This window comes from Pelmatolapia mariae, linkage group LG20 (genome assembly GCF_036321145.2).
Source record: "Pelmatolapia mariae isolate MD_Pm_ZW linkage group LG20, Pm_UMD_F_2, whole genome shotgun sequence".
Classification (NCBI taxonomy): domain Eukaryota; kingdom Metazoa; phylum Chordata; class Actinopteri; order Cichliformes; family Cichlidae; genus Pelmatolapia; species Pelmatolapia mariae.
Genome location: NC_086244.1, coordinates 37,691,752 through 37,711,981, shown reverse-complemented (window position 1 = coordinate 37,711,981; position 20,230 = coordinate 37,691,752). Strand labels below are relative to the sequence as shown.

General features: G+C 40.7%; 1 protein-coding gene across 4 annotated transcripts in view; it reads left to right on the top strand.

Annotated features, from left to right (window-relative positions):
* LOC134618201 (solute carrier family 41 member 3) overlaps window positions 1-20,230 on the top strand; it is a 38,623-nt gene that overhangs the window by 190 nt on the left and 18,203 nt on the right. Inside the window, exons 1-3 of one of the 4 annotated variants that reach the window (XM_063463458.1) lie at window positions 673-792; window positions 2,279-2,604; window positions 18,537-18,644. In XM_063463458.1, coding sequence (XP_063319528.1) covers window positions 2,293-2,604; window positions 18,537-18,644 — 420 coding nt within the window. In that variant the 5' untranslated portion in view covers window positions 673-792; window positions 2,279-2,292. Of the gene's footprint in view, window positions 1-672; window positions 793-2,248; window positions 2,605-8,879; window positions 10,108-18,536; window positions 18,645-20,230 lie in introns of those variants that run through there. The other 3 variants (XM_063463457.1, XM_063463459.1, XM_063463460.1) reach the window with 3 other exon arrangements.

Genomic DNA, 20,230 nt, shown 5'->3' with positions numbered 1-20,230 from the left:
CTTAGAGAGCACGCTGTCCAAGCGGAACTTTATGAATTTATGTTCAATGAGAGTGTGTCGTGATCAGTACAGACTCTAGAAATGGTAACACGTATTGGTTTGCTCTGTACACTGCTAATGCCTCGCTGGTGATTCCACTGGTGTTTCCCCCCATGCCTTCAAAGATTTTCATATTGTCGTCTATAAACTACCAGGGAGTTTGAGACAGAGAGGTTTTCTGACTTTGACATTAGTCTGATGTCAGACACATATCAACTTATTAAATCACAAGTTCAGTCACTTTGATCAGCCGGGATGATCTGGAGGTCTAAGCGCCAGGCAAACCGCCACATAAACTGATATAAAACATTTTTCTCTGGTCTTTGAAATTAAGAAACTAAAAATAAATCTTTTCCTCAGCCCAAACGCTTTTCAAAAATTGTTTCTACAGCTGTTTTATTCAAACATATTATTATATATTATAATATTTACACATCCTCACAGTCATAAAACTGTGAATTTCATTATTACAAACAGCAGCTGCTCGCACTCTTCTCGCGAGGGGGGCGGGGCTACACGCTTACGCAGTATTTTTTTTCTCGCTTTTACTCGTTAGTTTATCCAATCAGAAAGCACCTGGTTGTGTAACCGTGGTTACCGGTACAGATGTATTATGGGATATGCACATGGCAGCGTCCAAGTGAGGGAATGCATGTCAACAGAAGAATTCTGCGCTGTATGTTCGGCGTGGTTTCGGTACCTGCAGATGAATTCAGACGTTTGGGGAGGTTTCCGGGACTCCGTGTCGAACATGTTTGTATTACTAATGTTTGAGTTTTGCTTTTTTAAAAGAAGACAAACGTTTCCCTTTCTGTGTAGTCTTGTACGTTTACTCATGATAGCACTTTGTGATTTGAGACCACGTATCACACACCAGCTACTCGTCGGTCCCGAGTTTGAACTGATGATTTTAAAAACTCTCAATTAGTAATTAGTGTCATAATGGAATTTCCTGAATAAAACAGTTGAGTGAAGAGCTAAAAGAAACGATGACAGCTATTCACTCTAAAGTTTGATACTCCAAGTAAAACTAATTTATGAAATTAGTATGATGAGAAATGAGAAACAGTGCCAACTTATCAACATAAAGGTTTTTATTAAAGCTGGTATATTAGCAGTGCATTACTGACTAGTGATTGCTACAGATTGTTTAATACAGCTGTCAGCTCAGTTATTTGTTTAAAAAATAAAAATAATAAAAATAAAAGATATTCATATATTAAGAAAAGAAGGGGCTGTTTATGTATAGTGTTTACAGTTCTCTGTTATGCCCTTGTGTTTAATATGTTGATTAGCTTTCCTGAAAACAGAGCACCATTCTATCAGAAAAAGTTGAAGCTTTAACCTATTGTCTATATAGCGTCAATTCACTGCAACAGTTGCCTCTGTGAGCTGTATATTGCAAGATAATGACTCTACAATATTAGAAAGTGCCCAGAATCAGAGGCTCCCCTATACGCAGCACTTTGCGATGGCGGGAAGGAAGAATTCCATTTTAACAGGAAGTGACCTCTTGCAGAACCAGGCTCCGGGAGCGTCAGCCTTATGCTACGCCCAGTTGAATGCTGAGGGGTAACAGAAGGCAAATACAAGGAAGAGCAGAGTTTAGCTGTGATATAACCACGGCAGACCGGCAACATGTTTCTGCTTTTCAGCATTAACTTTATTTACACACTCGGTCGCTGTTTACAAACACACACGGCTGAAACTTTCCAGTTGCCAGCCGAACACTAACAACAAAACTGGAATCCGGGACCCAGCACACTTTTAACCTGACGAGGCGTGATTGCGGATTCCCTGCAGGTGCGTTTGCCTCCCCTGCAACGGCACCACCGACCACGCCCCGCCACATTAGTTTAACAGTGGTGGAAATGTGTAGAGTTTACATTTCTTGCTGTTCTATACACTTTCTCCAAACTATATGGTGCTTTTCTCCCTTTGTGTAACTATATATGTTACTTTAGCATGCTTTCTAAATAGAGCTAGATATAACAAAGTGAAGGATCACCAATAGAAACTGTTGTCTCCTTCCATGGCAAAATATGAGAGCTAATCCTCTGTTCAGCTGATGGAAAGCATATTTGATTTGATTGGCACATCCTGGTGGAGTGGATGGATTCAAAAGATTGGACGCAGTTATCTCTATTTTTAGATGGTAAAGCTGTGCCAAACTAGACCCTTACTGTCCCTATCTATTCTGTGTTCCCAGATTAAACTAACACAACCCTACTTGTCACAGCCACTGCTGTCATCATGCCTGGGGAGGATAAACCATCACAACAGGCCCGCCAGAGGAAAAAGACCAAGAAGTCCCGCTCCAAGGGGAAGAGTCCCACTGGGAGTCCTAGTGCCAGCTTGGCAAGCACTTTAGACGGGCAAGATGAGTTCATCTTGCCCCCAGTCGTGCAACCTCCTCCTAAAAAGCCTACGGAGGAGAGGAGGAAAGTGCCTGTTGCCAAAGTAGAGGAAGAGACATCCATAGCCATCTGTCTTCAGGTGGTTTTTCCCTACCTGCTAGCTGGAATGGGCATGGTGATGGCTGGCATGGTGCTGGACATTGTACAGGTAAGGTCCTTAGGGTAGCTTGGAGAGTGATATCACATACTGAGAGTGGAAAAGCATGAAGTATGTTAACATAATAGTGGATATTGGGGCCTACTAGCTGTCAGGTAACCTTCAGGCCGCTCATTTGAATCCCTCATCAGATGCTGGCATCACCACTCTCCAAGATGATTTTTTCAGGGATGGTGTACAAAAACTATGATCAGATTTACCCCAGTGTAAATGTAGCAGCTATGTCAAAGGATACAATTATTACACCCTCTTTAAACCCCCAGAATAAAACCTGACCATTTTTTTTCTTAGTGCCTAAAACACAAGTATAGTGGTGTCAAAAAGTGTTTGCCTCCTTCCTGATTTCCTAGTGTTTATTATATTTGTCACACTTGAATGTTTCAGATCATCAAACATATTTTAATATTAGACCACGATAACTCGAGTAAATACAAAATGCGGTTTTTTTAATGATGATTCACTGATTAAGGGAGAAAAGTTACCCAAAACTACCTGGTCCTGTTAAAATGGTCCCTTTTGTTAAATCATGAATTAACTGTGATTAACCACATTTTTTGGAAAGCTGAGTTCAGTTTCACTAAACACACTTGGGCTCGATTACTGGACGTCCTGTTGAATCAAGAAATCACTTAAATAGAAACCGTCTGACAAAGTGAAGCAGGTTAAAAGACCTTAAAAAGGGAACACATCATAGCACATTTCTAAGGTTTTGGGACTCCAGTGAACCACGGCGAGAGCCATTATACATAAATGGTGAAAACATGGAACAGTGGTGAAGCTTCCCAGGAGTGACTGGCTGACCAAAATGAGAAAAGAGCACATCGCCGACCATCCTGGGTGTCACAAAAGGATCCAGAACAACATTAAAGAACTGCAGGCTTCACAGATCTAAGTTAACCGAGAATTAAACTTTTAAGTGTGACAAACATACAAAAAAATAGGAAATCGTGAAGGGGGAAAACATCAAAATTTGTCCCTCTTCATTTTACATATAAAGTACTTCATAAGTAAGTGTTTATTGTACAGGGAAGTTATTTTCACGTTGTCTGGCATGTAATGTACAACAGAATATTAAGGCGTCTCTTAGCAGACAGTAAATCTGTGCACACAGTGGCAGGCTCTTTTCCGGTGAGGAAAGATCTCTGACAGATTTAAGAGCTAGGAGACCAGAGGCACAGCAAAATACGTCAGTAATGACCCAGATGGTTACTCTCTCTCGTTAAACGTGTTAACGTAAGGAGAGAGAGTGTCACAATAATGAAAAACTGGACTACACAGAGACTTTATGGTAGTGAATAAATAACAACACGAGCAACATAGTGACTCATCTGCACCGGTTAGAACAGGTTGTTCGTCTAAGTGTGTATTTTTGTTTGTTTTTGCTACAGGAGGTGGGACTGTGTGTATGCTTGTGTGTACTTGTTACCTTGAAATAGTCTTCTGGCTCACAGCAATAAAGCCATCTTCTTCTGACTTAAGTATTATCGTATCTCTGATCATGTTAACATGGTGTACACTGGGCCAGTTCTGTCAGAAGTTATAAACTGACTGGATGGCCTTTTGAGTGAGTTGAATGCACCCCAGGGCATAGCTGCTGCTGTCCCTGGTGAATATGTTGATACTATTACATCTTCAGTAGCATGTAACAATGTAGATCAATAGTTAAGAGATAGCAGCCGGTGTGTGGGCTAATATTATTACATGTTGTATGTGCATCAAACATAATGTCCTACCCAAATTTATGAGATCCACGTTGCACAATGTGATTTGCAGTGAACTTAGAAGACTGCTGAAATTTCACATGCTATAACTTAATAGTACCCCTCTTTATAGTTACAGTGTATAAAATCTTTCTCTGCTAGATGTCAGGGTATTGCAGTTCTGTTTTCTTACCTCTCCCAATTCAAGTGCATAATCCTTGCTACATTGGCTCCTGTAGGACAAACATGTTTTAGTCAGCTAAGAGAGATCAAAACATTACACTATGTTCAAAAACCTAACATCATGTTTTAGGGTACATTATATCATAACTGCCACGACTACACAACAGCTTATGCCTATAATCGAGATTTTTCCTTTCTGTGGAAGGCAATCAGACCACTGTTTATCTCAGCTGTCAATGCTGGGTGAGAAGCATCCATGTGTAGCTGTAAAACTGTAAAAGGAGTTCAATACAGGTGAGTCAGTCAGTAAAGCTCACCTCTGACTGATGACAGCCATACTAAGGTGAGCTGTTGAGGATATCCTGATAGATAGTTTTAGTTTGTGCTAGTGAATCTAACGTGGATTTAACATTGTTGGACTCGTACAGTTAGGGAATAAACGTTCATAGAATGTGAGAATGTAATCAAAATGTTTATCAGAGGAAAAGTGTGATTTTTATGACACTTGAGTCTAACATTAGCTGGCATAATGTTACCTTAAAATCAGCTGTTGTTGTTCACCCGGCTCGTTGTCAACTCTCCAGAGACAGGAAAGTCGCATGTCTGATCTACTGGCAATATGTCACTGCAACAGTATTGGGAATAAATAAGCATGTTTATGCAGGTTTTCATGTCTTAGAGTGCGACTTCTGTTTAGGAGATTAATCTTGAGGTAAGGAGAAATAGGATGAAGATTTATTTAGGTGCAAGTGGTTTTATCTCTTTGATGAAGGGGGTCCATTCTCAGATGATAAAACAAGTTCTCTTCTAGTCCCCATTTGGCATACTACATACATGGCCTGTCTCTACCATTTATGTAAAACGCCATTAGTTGGAAGGGAGATGTCCTTCACAGGAACTATTCAAATATGGTGAAGGAACATGATGACTTCCAGAAACTGCAAACTCACTCCTATATATTATTAATAGATTAATTACATGTTTATGAGTATGCAGTTTATTTGAAAATGTAGTTACACACTGCTGTACATGTACATAGACTATAGTATACTTTTTTTCTATTAAATGACCTCAAAAATTTGTGACTATACCTTTAACCTTCCCATCAGTTCTTAATGAAATGTCAGTAATATTCTTGGTCAAAATACCTCAAGAATATAACTGACTGATGGATGTGTTTTCTACACAATGGTATAGAATCATAGTGTAGGATACAGTATAGGAATATAAGGTGGGAATAGTGAGATAGTACATTTAATAATGAGTTTGGGCTAGTCGTGTCTGTCCTGTGCCAGCTGTCCCTGGCATTTAGTCTGCAGCCATCTGAGCTGAGGGAAATCAGACACACTGCTGTCTGCTCTATGATGAGCTGGTCTCTCTCTTCCCCTCCGTCCTCCACTGGTAAACATACGTCCGTCCTCATATGGCTACTTCCCTTTACTCCATCTGTAGCTCATCAGTATTTCTTCCCACTCTGCAGTCTACAGTATCAGTTTCCCTCCTGCATCAGATGGAAGATTAGTCATGAGCTTGGCTGGGAGCTGTGTCTCAAAGCACAACGGACGCACAAGGACGTGGAGAGTAGCCGATCTAAAATGGCGATAAAGACGGCAACACTACACTATCAGCAAAAACGATTGTTACTGTGGCCTGTGATGGTGGCTATTGTCTAAACAACCACATCCTGTTGCCCTGTCTTTCAATTACATCCTACATGCAATTTGTTGGGGTCTTGTTCACAAGTGACGGGAGAGGGGAATGGGAGACTGACAGATGGATTGGTGCTGCGCCTGCAGTGATGTCTGTCGCTGTAAAGAGACAACGAGGCGTAAAAGTGAAGCTCCCGGTTGTCTGGCTGATCTACGTCCCCACCCTCACCTATGAGGGGACAAGCAGTGGAAATGAGCGTTCTCCAAAGGGTGGCTGGCCTCTCCCTTAGAGATGGGGTGAGGAGTTCGGCCGTCCGAGAGGAGCTCAGAGTAGAGCCGCTGCTCCTCCACATCGAAAGGAGCCAGTTGAGGCTTCTACAAGGATGCGTCCTATATGCCTCCTCAGTAAGGTGTTCCGGCCTTGTCCCACATGGGAGGAGACGTTAAAAATATTATATCTCTTGGCTGGCGTAGGAATGCCTTGACGTTGCCCCAGATAACCTGGAGGAGGTGGCCAGGGAGAGGGAGGTCTGCCGCCACGACCCGGCCCTGGATGAGCGGAAGAAGATGAATAGATGGATGGACAGACGGAGGCAGTGCCATTTGTGTCAGCTTCTCTTTGTTCTGTTGGTTGGTTTCCAAATTAGAGCTCTATAAAAGCTTGCTCCATAAAATGTGAAATTAGATCGTCCATACATTAGACTATTGCAAACATGCAATATTTGACGTTTTTAAATTACAGTTATGGTGGTTAAATGAGACTTAAATGTTAGTTGGACAGAATCCCAGAAACTGTTATAGTTATAAATTCTTTGAATACTTGAAGCAAACAAATGGGCCAGTGATGCATCAATCGTGTTGATATCTAGCAGCATTTAGGCTAAGAGTTTACCATTAGCACTCATTACAAGTCTTACCCAGTGTCTTACCCCTGCTGTGTAAGTGCAAGTGTCTTTTATCTTCTGAGCAAAAACACTGAAACCCATCCCACTGCTGTTTTAGTTGTCACTGTAATTCAATCCAAATGTTCACATAAAGATATGTATAAAAAAAGAACATATCTTGATAGATTTGTAATGAATACACATTACAAAAGTAACTGAGTATCATTAGCATTTGTGTTTAAACACTCATTTTTATAAGTTCAAGATATTTAAAAATTAGATCATAAAAAAAATTCTGTATTTAATGCTAGTGTTTAAAATTCTAATTTTCACTGGGTCCTATTTTCTTTGATTTGGGGTTGTCTTAGTTCCTCATCAGCCAATCCATGACTATTTCTTATGAGACTTCAATGATGAGTGAATGAAGCAACTGAAGGGTCAGCATCTCTCAGGTCCTGTGCTGGATTGTTCCTGTTCTATAAGGACTTGATTTTCACATGTTGTTCATCTGCTGTAAATAAAATTTAGGTTTGCCACTTCTTCTTTTTGTCCTCCAACTGACCAGTTTCCTCAAATTTCTTAAGTACACACTGCACACCATGCTGAGAGATTTCAGCTAATAGAACTTTGGAAAACACCTTGCTGTAATAAAAATATTTCGTTATATCTATCAGACTGCATTATCTGTGGGATTTTTCACAGATTTGGCTAAAGAAATGAGAACAGTTGATGAGTTTCTGTAAAAGGCTGCTAGGAACAAAGTGACTAAAGATACAATTTAAAATTGGTTCAGTCTCTAAGTTGTCTTATGTGTAGATACAACGCTGGTTCATTCACTGGTAAGCTGTTTAACAAACAACAAAACATTGCCTTGAAAATGGTCCTCTGAAAAAGGGCTGGACTGAAAATAAATGACAAAAGACAGCCAATGTTTGAAGGAAAACTTTGAAAGACTTTCACAAAGCCTGGAGAACTATTGCTTAAGACCACCTTAAAAAATAAGTGTCTTTGCTCCTTGGAAGCAAAATATAAAGAAATGGGGCTCAAGACTTTTGCAAAGTAATGTACATCCTATAAGAACAATTATAAGCTTTTTAGATTGTTGCTGCTAATCAGTTGCCTTGCTTGTCAAATCAACCTCAGCAGTTTCCAGAAGAAACACATCAGTGTTATTACACAATGTCGAAGTGATCTGAGACTATAGCGACGGCAGTTTATTTAATTCTATTTAGCCAATCCAGAACCTTATTTCTTGTATTCAAATGATGTAATCTTATTGTTAATGGAGCACTTTATAGATTTTACATGTAAAGTTTTTTTTTTACATGTCATTAATTAATATTTTGTGTATGAAAACATTTTCTTTTCTTTTTGTGTGAACAGTATGCATTGAGAGGAATGATTTTTAGTTTAAGACCTGAAAGATGCCTGGAAATCAGTAGTTGTACAGTATGTTTGTTTGTTCTTAAATACGGTGTTCCAAAATGATTATAGCAGCTAGAACAGAGGTACAAGTGGAAGGAAAAGATGGAGGGAAAGAATGAGTCACGATACAGAGATATGGAAACGACTGAAAGAGGGATGTGAGAGGGAGAAATGCAGCAAGGCTGTTCGACGTAGAACGATGGATGCCATACGCGGGAGGGAGGGAGGATAAGAGGCAGACACGCAGCAAAAAATAGCTTAGAGGGAGAGTGCGTGGCAGAAAGCCGGTCGTTTCTCTCGTGAGTTTGCACAGTGCAGACAGCCCTGCCTCTTTCTGTGCTACGTCACAGCAGAGCTGAGTGAGCAGGACTACCCTGATGCTGAAAGGAGGAGAGGAACACTTTAGTCTGCTCAAGTGGTACTGTGTGCTGCATCTCATCTGTGGATCTCCTATTGACATCACAGAGCTCACCTCGCCAAATAATAGATTAGGCTGGTATATCAAAGATATAAAGTCTTCCTCCTGCTTCTAAACTCTCAAGACCTTTTGGACTGTTCTTCATCTTTTTGCTCCTGTCACTCATTCAGCTGTCACTCCGAGCTCTGCCTTCACAAGATACAGCTGTGCCTTTTACACTGGAGGTCAAGTAGAAGCTGGATCAACTGAGGACTCCATCCAACAAACACCAAACTCAACTAGAGGATTTATTTGACTCTAGAGTTGTTCAGGACAACTGGAGGACCACTGAGCTATTCAGCATTAATTTACTGGCGTAAACCAGTCTTATTATTAATGTTAGTTTTTGCAGGTTGCGAGGTAAACTTAAGACTTTGACTGCAGATGTGGCTCATCTGTGCTTGTGGAACATTTTGACTGATGAATCAGAAATCGTGTTAATGATTGTTTTTCCCCAGAGGTGCTGACAAATGGATACCTCATCACTGCTGACTCACCACTGGTCCAAAGATGCCATGCTCCAGCTCCCTGAAGTTGGAGTTAAAGCTTTTAAATTTGATTCTGCCTGGGAAAACATATCATTGATTGGAAGGAATGGAAACATGACGAATGTCTCGCTTGCTTGAATAGATATCGGATCTCCAGTTTGGTTCAAAGGGATGCTGAATGTTTATCTTGTGTACTGCCAAGAATGATGCAAGAAGTAGCTGTCATCTTTGGGTCATCCCTTGAGAGCAGAACATATATATGCTCCCAAATGCTGCCTCTCATTTCTTCAGGAAGAGCCTTAGGAACTGCTTGAAACATTTCCCCTGTTTTAAACCAAGGACAAACTCATTGATTAATTTCGTCTTTGGTATTTCACTTCCTTACTTTATTTTGACCCCTCAGACCTTTTTTATTTTTAATCCGAGTTTTTTTTTTTCCTTTGGAATGAAGTTACACTTACCATGGGATAACTAAACATCAAACTAAGTGCTTTGATTAATCCCCTGTGCAACATGGTTGTGACTCGTCTGGAGTTAGAGCTACGCTACCAAGGCAAGAAGTTACGTGGCGTGACCTGGAAGCTGACTCGATCAGAACATGGTTTCCTACCAGAGAGCTCTTGGCTCATTGGGGCGCAGGTTATCGTGCCATACCTCATATCAGGACTTGGAATGGTCTCCGCGGGTATCGTTATGGACCTTATTCAAGTAATTATCCAAGAATAATGTGAATAGATGTGTAGAGTTGGGTGCCATTTGAAGTGTTTTGATTATTGTGTCATGATTGTTGCTCAAGGGCACCACACTCACGTCATACTTCCCTCTTTCTATAAAGAGGTGATCTTTCGTAGGTTAACCTGAAAGTGGTGTTGTATTGGAGTAGGTGGAATAACTTTTGAATATCAAAGAGATCAAAGAATATTTGAGCAAGCTCCCTACTTCACTAATTTTGATTCCCAGTGCTGAAAAACAAACAATGAAATTTGAGACCCAGTCCTGTTAATGGATGTTTGGGAGAAATGGACTGACCTCACTTATAGATTCTGATTGTGGGATGTTGTGGAAAGGTGGGTGGGTATTTGCATACTGAGTACAGACACGTATTGACAACTGTTGCTATGAAGAATAGATAAACGGTCTAGTTGGAGGAAAAGACCTTTTTGTTTTCCTGCCCCTCAGGTATTCACAAGCTTGAATTAGTTCAGACTAATGCTGGCCTTAGTTAAATATAAGATATTTGCCAGTGTCATCTACCTTTTTTGTGACTTGGCCTGCTTTCTGAACTCAGTCCGTGTTGTTGAGATCCTTAAAAAACCCCCTGAATTGGTTAAACAAGAAATGCGTGTGTTGTGATTGCACATGCGTGCACAGCTCTGCCGGTTCACCGTTGACAGATGGAGTCTTGTGTTACATCCACCTTTCTGAGCTTTCTAAATCAGATTTAGACCAGAGAGAGAGACGAGAGCCTTGGGATTGCATTGAACAGTTAATTCAATAAGTGGTTTAGAGATGAGAGAGAGAAAAAGAAGGCCAGAGAGGGAGATGACTTTGTATATACACTGCATCTCCCTTGAAATTGTCACCAAGTTCTTTACTTAAAAAGGTAAAAACAATAGTAAAGGGCATATGTCATCCAGGTCATAGTAATTTAATGATGAGAGGTGAAACATCTTCAAGAAACTTAAAGAAGGCCAGTCGCTTTTCTTTCCAAGCTTCTTAAAAGTAAAGAACCTTGTCACAGTTGAAGTGTTCCTCATGCATTACTTTGAAGCTGATGGGTAGTAGTTCTGGTTACCTAGGTAACCCTCCAGTGTATTCACTGCCCTGTCATATGTCCATCCCTGGTATTCTGTACTGTTATGGGAATTCCCCCTCAGTCATTCTATGTTCAGACTTGGAACGTACCAACTTTGCATCACCAGCATTTTGCAGCATAAATAAAGAATGGTTCAGGGTCACCTGATCCACCCTAACTGTAAAGGCCTTTACACACGGAGTGCATTGCGAAAAAAATATTTTTTGGCTATGAACATGTCGTATAACGTATATATGCCCACCGAAAGCATTGCATTTTATCAAAAGTTTTTCCTCAAAAAACACACTCTGACAACAATGGATTCGATCTGTCAGATCGCGTATGAAAAATCGAGAAAGGCAGTGAGCGCCATCCCCAAATAGCACTGATTTACAAAAGTTGCTCTGTTTTCTAACCACAGATAGTCAGTGTTGGGAAGGTTACTTTTAAAATGTATTCCACTACAGATTACAGAATACATGCCCCAAAATGTATTTTGTAACGTATTCTGTTACGTTGCTCAATGAGAGTAACGTATTCTGAATACTTTGGATTACTTAATACAGACCTTCCCAAAGGTCCCCCCTAGGGGGGGCGCAGAGCCATTTCAGGGGGGGCGCGGCATGAAAAGGGAAAAAACAAAACAAAACAAAAAAACAACGCTTGGACACTGCTAGCACGGGGCGCCCACACAAACGCAAAGCAGGAGATGAAGCATAGCTGAATATGTTTCCAAACCAACTTCATTCTAAGCCAAAGACTAGAAAATATGGTGAAGCATATCTTCCCTTTGGTTTCACCTGCACAAGTGCCGAGGTAGGTCTGCCTGCAGAATTGGTTTTCCCTTCGTCGGGAGCAGCGCTGGGCTGTTCAAATCACGGACAAACAGTATCCCACATTCTTGGTTTTTTGTTCACAAACACTTGTTGTAATGACTAACTACTCCTGACATTTTGGAGATGTTAGCTCTTTATACAGTAAAGTTACAGTGGGATAAAAATAATATCAGGCTGATCCTGCCACGATTTGTTCCCCCTGTTCAAATCCCGGACAACCAGCATCCCACAGTTGTTTATGTTTTTGAACCCATTTTTCAGAGGGATTGAAAAATGTATTGATAGCAATGTTGAACATTATTACACAGGGAAAAAAAACTACACGTAAAATAATGACACCGTGACGCCTCTGCCTTTCTAAATGGAGGGACAGTAACTGTGTGTGTAAGCGTGTAAAACCTGAAGATAGTCAGATTAACAGTATTTCGTCTCTATCTGCTATTTTGCAATTCATCTCATGTAAACAATAACGTGGTGCACAGCGTGACGTGAAAAAAGGCACATACCTTTGACATTGCGTGATGAACTCTGTATTCCTCGTCCACACGTAAACGCAAAAAAAGGAGTTTTAAAAAATCTCCATTCTCGGTGATTCGAAACACCGTTTCCGTGTGGCCGAAACAGCTGCGTTTTCAAAAATACCCGTGTAGGTGTGGACGTAGCGTAAAAGAGTTAGTAGTTTATGTTCTTACTACCTGTCATTTATTGCAGATTACTTGTATTTGCTTAATTGTTTACTAAATGTTTGAGGTGTGAAATAAACTACAATGGAGCAAAATATGGGTGTGTGTGGTTGGAGGATGTGTGCGTGCGTGTGCGTGCGTGCGTGTGCGTGCGCGCGCGCGCGCGTGCGGGGGGGGGGGGGCGCAAACATTTTTCTTGTAAAACAAGGGGGGCCCAGCAAAAAAAGTTTGGGAACCACTGACTTAATATATTATCAAGCTTTTTACAGCTACATGATTTTACTATTGCTGTGTGATTTATTACTATTACTGAAGGCTACTCGTCATACCAATACCAACAAGATTTCTAAATCTTAATATAAAATGAGTAACAGTAGGGTGGACATTAGGCAAGGCTGCACTTTTTGCAGCGATCTCGTATATAAAACTATTCCGTGCATACAGTGGCTTGCAAAAGTATTCGGCCCCCTTGAACTTTCCCACATTTTCTCACATTACAGCCACAAACATTAATCAATTTTATTGGAATTCCACGTGAAAGACCAATACAAAGTGGTGTACACGTGAGAAGTGGAACGAAAATCATACATGATTCCAAACATTTTTTTTACAAATAAATGACTGAAAAGTGGGGTGTGCGTAATTATTCAGCCCCCTTTGGCCTGAGTGCAGTCAGTTGCCCATAGACATTGCCTGATGAGTGCTAATGACTAAATAGAGTGCACCTGTGTGTAATCTAATGTCAGTACAAATACAGCTGCTCTGTGACGGCCTCAGAGGTTGTCTAAGAGAATATTGGGAGCAACAACACCATGAAGTCCAAAGAACACACCAGACAGGTCAGGGATAAAGTTATTGAGAAATTTAAAGCAGGCTTAGGCTACAAAAAGATTTCCCAAGCCTTGAACATCCCACGGAGCACTGTTCAAGCGATCATTCAGAAATGGAAGGAGTATGGCACAACTGTAAACCTACCAAGACAAGGCCGTCCACCTAAACTCACAGGCCGAACAAGGAGAGCGCTGATCAGAAATGCAGCCAAGAGGCCCATGGTGACTCTGGACGAGCTGCAGAGATCTACAGCTCAGGTGGGGGAATCTGTCCATAGGACAACTATTAGTCGTGCACTGCACAAAGTTGGCCTTTATGGAAGAGTGGCAAGAAGAAAGCCATTGTTAACAGCAAACCATAAGAAGTCCCGTTTGCAGTTTGCCACAAGCCATGTGGGGGACACAGCAAACATGTGGAAGAAGGTGCTCTGGTCAGATGAGACCAAAATGGAGCTTTTTGGCCAAAATACAAAACGCTATGTGTGGCGGAAAACTAACACTGCACATCACTCTGAACACACCATCCCCACTGTCAAATATGGTGGTGGCAGCATCATGCTCTGGGGGTGCTTCTCTTCAGCAGGGACAGTGAAGCTGGTCAGAGCTGATGGGAAGACGGATGGAGCCAAATACAGGGCAATCTTGGAAGAAAACCTCTTGGAGCCTGCAAAAGACTTGAGACTGGTTCACCTTCCAGCAGGACAACGACCCTAAACATAAAGCCAGGGCAACAATGGAATGGTTTAAAACAAAACATATCCATGTGTTAGAATGGCCCAGTCAAAGTCCAGATCTAAATCCAATCGAGAATCTGTGGCAAGATCTGAAAACTGCTGTTCACAAACGCTGTCCATCTAATCTGACTGAGCTGGAGCTGTTTTGCAAAGAAGAATGGGCAAGGATTTCAGTCTCTAGATGTGCAAAGCTGGTAGAGACATACCCTAAAAGACTGGCAGCTGTAATTGCAGCAAAAGGTGGTTCTACAAAGTATTGACTCAGGGGGCTGAATAATTACGCACACCCCACTTTTCAGTCATTTATTTGTAAAAAATGTTTGGAATCATGTATGATTTTCGTTCCACTTCTCACATGTACACCACTTTGTATTGGTCTTTCACGTGGAATTTCGATAAAATTGATTCATGTTTGCGGCTGTAATATGACAAAATGTGGAAAAGTTCAAGGGGGCCGAATACTTTTGCAAGCTGCTGTATATAAAACAGGTCTGCGGCTCCGAACCGTAGTAAAGGGACCTCTGGCTAATACGTCTGGTTCCGTGTCGGGCTCGTAGCCGAAAACTAGCTTTACTTTGTTGTCTGGGTCACGTTTGCTAGCGAGAGACAGAGAGAGGCGTTGAAAGGCTGCTCCAACGGAACTTATTGTTTTGGAGGAAAACACGAACACAGTGTACAGTTGAGTCTTAATAGTTTACTTACAACTGGGCTCGTCAGGCACTCTTTTTGGCTGCAGTGGTTTTTATTATATTTACATGCTTTCATCTCCCATTTCTGGTCGGTGACAACTTGTACTTTTCAACCCTCCTTTTTCTCCCTCCCTCGCGCTCACAGACACATAACAGGTATGGCAGTCCATTCTCCCTGCAGCATGGACTACACTGCCCATGAGGCTACATTCTTTAGGGCGATGCCTGTAACACTCTGCCTATTGCCTTCATATTAAATATTTTTTTAATAATAATTTTTTTAAATATTCCTTCACGTCATTATGCGGGCTGCAAGTAGAGGTGACATGGGCCATGAGATTGACACACAGGCATTAGAACCTCTTAGTTGGTGTTTTGTTTGGGTTTCCACCGGCGTGGAATTACCAAAAATAGAAAGAGCATAGCCTAACATATGAAACAGGAAAAGACCGCCGTGTAATCCATTCATTTCAACAAAGTAACTGTAATCTGAATACCACCTTTTTAAACAGTAACTGTAATGGAATACAGTTACTCATATTTTGTATTTTAAGTACGTAACGCCGGTACATGTATTCCGTTACTCCCCAACACTGTAGATAGTTCATAATAATACCCCCAGAAATACATGTGCAACAGAATCAATCACAAAAAAAACACCTGAGCTTCCTCCTCTTTGTCACTGCTTGCTCTTTAAAAATACAGACTGTATTTTTTAAAATGTCACTATTTTTTTAAGACTATAACCCAGTTTGTCATTAATGGTCACAGTGGCAAGGGGACCAGAAAAAAACTACAGAGTACAACATTAATAGCAAAACATGAGCAACCAGACTTTTAATGTAATGAAGCAAACTTAACACATTACAATTCCCCAGCAAATATTTGGCTTGAGACCTGGCTTGTAATTGGCTAAAAGAAGTGTATTTGCTACACAGTGTATTTGATACACAGAGATGCTGTTAGTAAAGGAAAAACCTGTTATTATAGACCGAGCATAAAATACTGAATTCTTCTTGAGTGTAAAATTTTCTGAAAATATCATTTTTGTGTGTCTGAAGTATCTGAATCAGCCATTTTGAAGACAGCAACAGCACCAAGATTAAAAAGTCCCTGGAAGTCTACAGTAGCACTGAGCTGGCTTATGTTGGCTTTTGTCCCATCACACTCGCACTCACAGTCAAGCAGCAGTAGCAGCAGTATTATAGCAGAAGTGGGACATGTCCCAAGATAGCCTCCGTGTATGACAGACGTCAGCCAGATTTAGCAATCCAGAACCTGAGAGGAATTGGTATGAATAGAGATGCACTCACACCAGCACACACACTCCTCTACCATTGACAAGACTGACATTCAGTTCTCTTATTCCCTTGTTTGGATCCATTCACCTTCATCACCTGTTCACTATTGTTTAAATAGGTCAGGAGGCAGAAATGATCCCATTGGTTGCAAACACTAGAGAGTGCATCATATTTAACAGAGCAATAGTTAGCACGTTCATAATGGTTAAAAAAATTTAAAAATGTGTTCGGGTTGTTCTTGTATGTGACAAACCACTGGCTCTGGTTACCTAAGCTAGCTAACTGGCACACAGTAATCAGTAACTGATGGGTTAAATAATATTTGTGTTCCAGGAGTTGGAAACAGGAGAGATAATTAATTACTGCTCATCAATATGTAGCTCCATTTGTAGGATTCAGAACATCATGGAAATGATTCATAACCCTTAAGAATGGAAAGGGCATGATATTTAGATTGACCTGTACCGAAATGACAAAGTGTGAAGAAGGCATGTCATAAACATACTTCATCACTTATGAAACAAGTCAGAGGCAGTGATGGGCATGCATAACTTCCAGTGGAACTGGGTTTCTGACATTTGATGTGACAGCTGATAGAAGCAGCCAGAGAATTCAGAGGAATATAAAAAAAAAAAGCTCTGGGTCAGTCGAATAAAGGTTAAATTCATTCTTATATTGAGTCTTGTCGCTGCGCTTTCTTTGTAAATGCTGACAACACATATCAAAATCCTGCAATAATAAATCTAATAGGCACTAGTTCATTACTTACAAATCCCAAAACCCCAACATTCAGACGACCCCTTTGATCAAGTACTTGGCGACAGCAGGAAAGAAAAACTCCCTTTTAACAGAAAGAAAACTCTGGCAGAACCAGGCTCAGGGAGGGGCAGACATCTGCTGTTACCTGTTGGGGGTGAGGAGAAAGAGAAGAGGATAAAGGAAAGAATAGAAAGATATAAGCTATATAAGCATTTTCTAAAAGAAAGGTTTGAAGCCTAATCTTAAAAGTAGAGTAGGTGTCTGTCTCCTGAATCCAAACGAGGAGCTAGTTCCACAGAACCGAGGCCTGAAAGCTGAAATCTCTACTCTCAGACTGCAGGTTTACTTGTGGTTCTCAGAGTGTCTAAAAGTAGAATTGGAGGAAAAGTGCTGTATTAGAATAATGTGGTACTATGAGGTATTTAAAATGTGATGGGGACCGATGGGTTTGGATTTTGCGTCTGAGAAGAAAGAATTTAAATAAATTTCTGGATATTTTTTGTGCTTATTGTGCTCTGTCCTTTGAACCCAGTCCTCTGTAAAAGCCTCGTACCACAGAGAGACAACCATTCAAGCTTAATCATACTCCTTGCTGCCAATTTAGAATCTGTTGGCTCCATGTAACTCTGAATTCAAGTTGACTTTAGGCTCTGCAAGGTTTATTATAGGAATGCGATCCCCACTATATATAAAAGCTAAAGATTTATAGTTTCATGGTTCCCACACTGTGGCTCTGAGTACATCTGAAGTTTAAAAGCAAGAGAGAGAAATTCTATAACTTCTCTGTTTTCTTCAACGTGCCATCCAGGATCAGCTGAGTCAGCTAGTTAAGAAGTATATGTAGGTGGTTGTACACCTGCATAGGTTTTTTCTTCCCTCTGACGAGAGCTATATTTGTTGCAGAAATTAATCTTTTGAAGTTCACACAAGGATGTATTTGCTATAAAACAATAGAGTCTTCACTGAGCACAAGCTGTTTTTTTTAAACATGCTAGCAATAAATAATATATTATGTCTTCTAGCTCCTGTTATATTATATTTTATAATTGACTGCGTCACCTATTTAACAAAACGTCTTATCAAACTTTTACTGACCTGCTTTGTCAGTCCCCTCCACTCTTCCTTCTTTCCCTCCCTACATGGCTGTCACATCTTCACATCATTCTGCTCTCTGTAGCTGTGTTCTTTTATAATCGCATTTATTTAAAGATTTAAACCATCACGAGGCGGACTCTGTGAACTGCAAGTCTTCTAAACCCAGTGAACCTGCACGGTATGGCGTGGCGGCGAATGCTCAAAGTAGTGGAAACAGAAAGTAGGCTACTGGGTTAGTCTAGAATATCTGATCGTCTTTCGTAATTCCATCAGGAAGTTTAATCAGGTGCAGTTGTTTTTAGAATAGGAATATGTCAGGCATAATTAGTAGGAATGTTTGCTTTGGTTTTGTATTTTTTTGCACTGCTCTGTAATTGTTTATTCAGTATCTCATTACACAATGTGTGTGTTCCAGCACTGGGAGGTGTTTAAGGTGATCACAGAAGTTTTCATCCTGGTTCCAGCTCTGGTTGGACTCAAAGGAAACCTGGAGATGACCTTGGCTGCTCGCCTCTCTACCGCTGTAAGAAAGTCTAAGGGTTATGTTATAAATTATCTTATGTTATCTGTGGTATGAGCATAAATCGAATTGAACATTTAACCTCATAATCCCCTCATCCTCTAGCTCAGAGTTGCTCCTCAGAAATACAATGCCTCTATAACATCTATATGAGTCACCTCAGTATCATAATAAATTTAACATTTCTGAGATTTAGGTAGTGGTGTAAGCTTCAGAAGATGGGCAGAACATTTGTTATCAAAATATGTTGTGAATGGCGCCTTTGGAACCATGTAGCTTCTCTCTTAAACCTCTGTGAGACCTCTGTGCCAACAAATGGTACTAATAAAGTGAAGCATAGAAATCTTAGTGCAGTGTGAATGCTGACAGTTGAGTGATTTGAGTTGAATTTTTATAATTGCTGAATCTTTGGTGAAAAAATTGTTGAATGAGCTGAAATACACATAATCATTCACCTGAAAGCCAAAGTGCAGAACTGCTGAAAGCTGTTCACACAGAAGAAGTTTCAAGGTTGGAAAGTAGCTGAATAGCTTTTAAATGTACATTAGAAAAAGGGGTTGAAAAAATCTGAATGGATATTGAAAGCTCATATTCTTTAAATCCCTTGAAGAATAAAATGACTCATTTTCAATGTCTAAACCGAAGAACCGCAAATGAAAAACTAGAATATTTGCAGTATATCTGCTGTGTGTGTGTGTGTGTGTGTGGTAATGGTGTTGAATGGTGTTTAAAGAAAGATTTGGATCTCAGTACTGTGAATGCTTAATCAGCAGTCACACTAATGAGCTGGCCACAGGAGGAAGTAGATGCCAAATCCAAACAAAGAATCCTTATAACTTATAGATGTCTCCACCCAAAGTCCAGCACCCTAAGGCTTTACGAACAATGATGAGAGAGAGAGTCAGAGCCATAATCCAGAATATGTTAGATGAGCTGCTACAAGAAAGCTTCAGGCAGCTAAAGACAGAAGTTGGTGAGGTAAAGGAGGAGGAACCATCATGAATGACCATGCCTAGGATGCACCATCGACAGATAGAGAAAGTGGCTAACATTAAAAAGTCCTATCAATGGCTAGAAAAGGCTATCTTAAAGGACAGCACAGAACAAGTCCTAAGGACCAGATCCATAGAGGCAGGAGTCACACACACAGCTGGACCCAAGTTCCAGATTGTGCAATGTGGACCCAGAGACATCCAACACACAATAGAAGGTTGTAGCCAATTGTAGTGTAGTGATTGGGACAGTGTACAGAAATAATTGTACCGTAAATGAAATAAAAGTCCCCAACTCCTGATGGGAGACACCACCAAAGGTGGTTGAGAACAATATGAGTAAGGTCGTGTTGGACTTTTGAGTTCTGGATGGACCAGCAGCTCCTGGCGAACAAGATGGATATAGTGATGCTTGACAAGCAGCAGAAGACGGGAGTTGTGATAGATGTGTTAATCCCAGCACACAGCAACAATAGAGGAGTAGAGGGGCTGAAGGAGTAACTGGGGCAGACGTAGAGGGTAAAGTCGAAAGTGGTCCCAGTGGTAATAGGAGCATTAGGAGCTGTAACACCCAAACTGGAAGAGTTCTTCCATCAG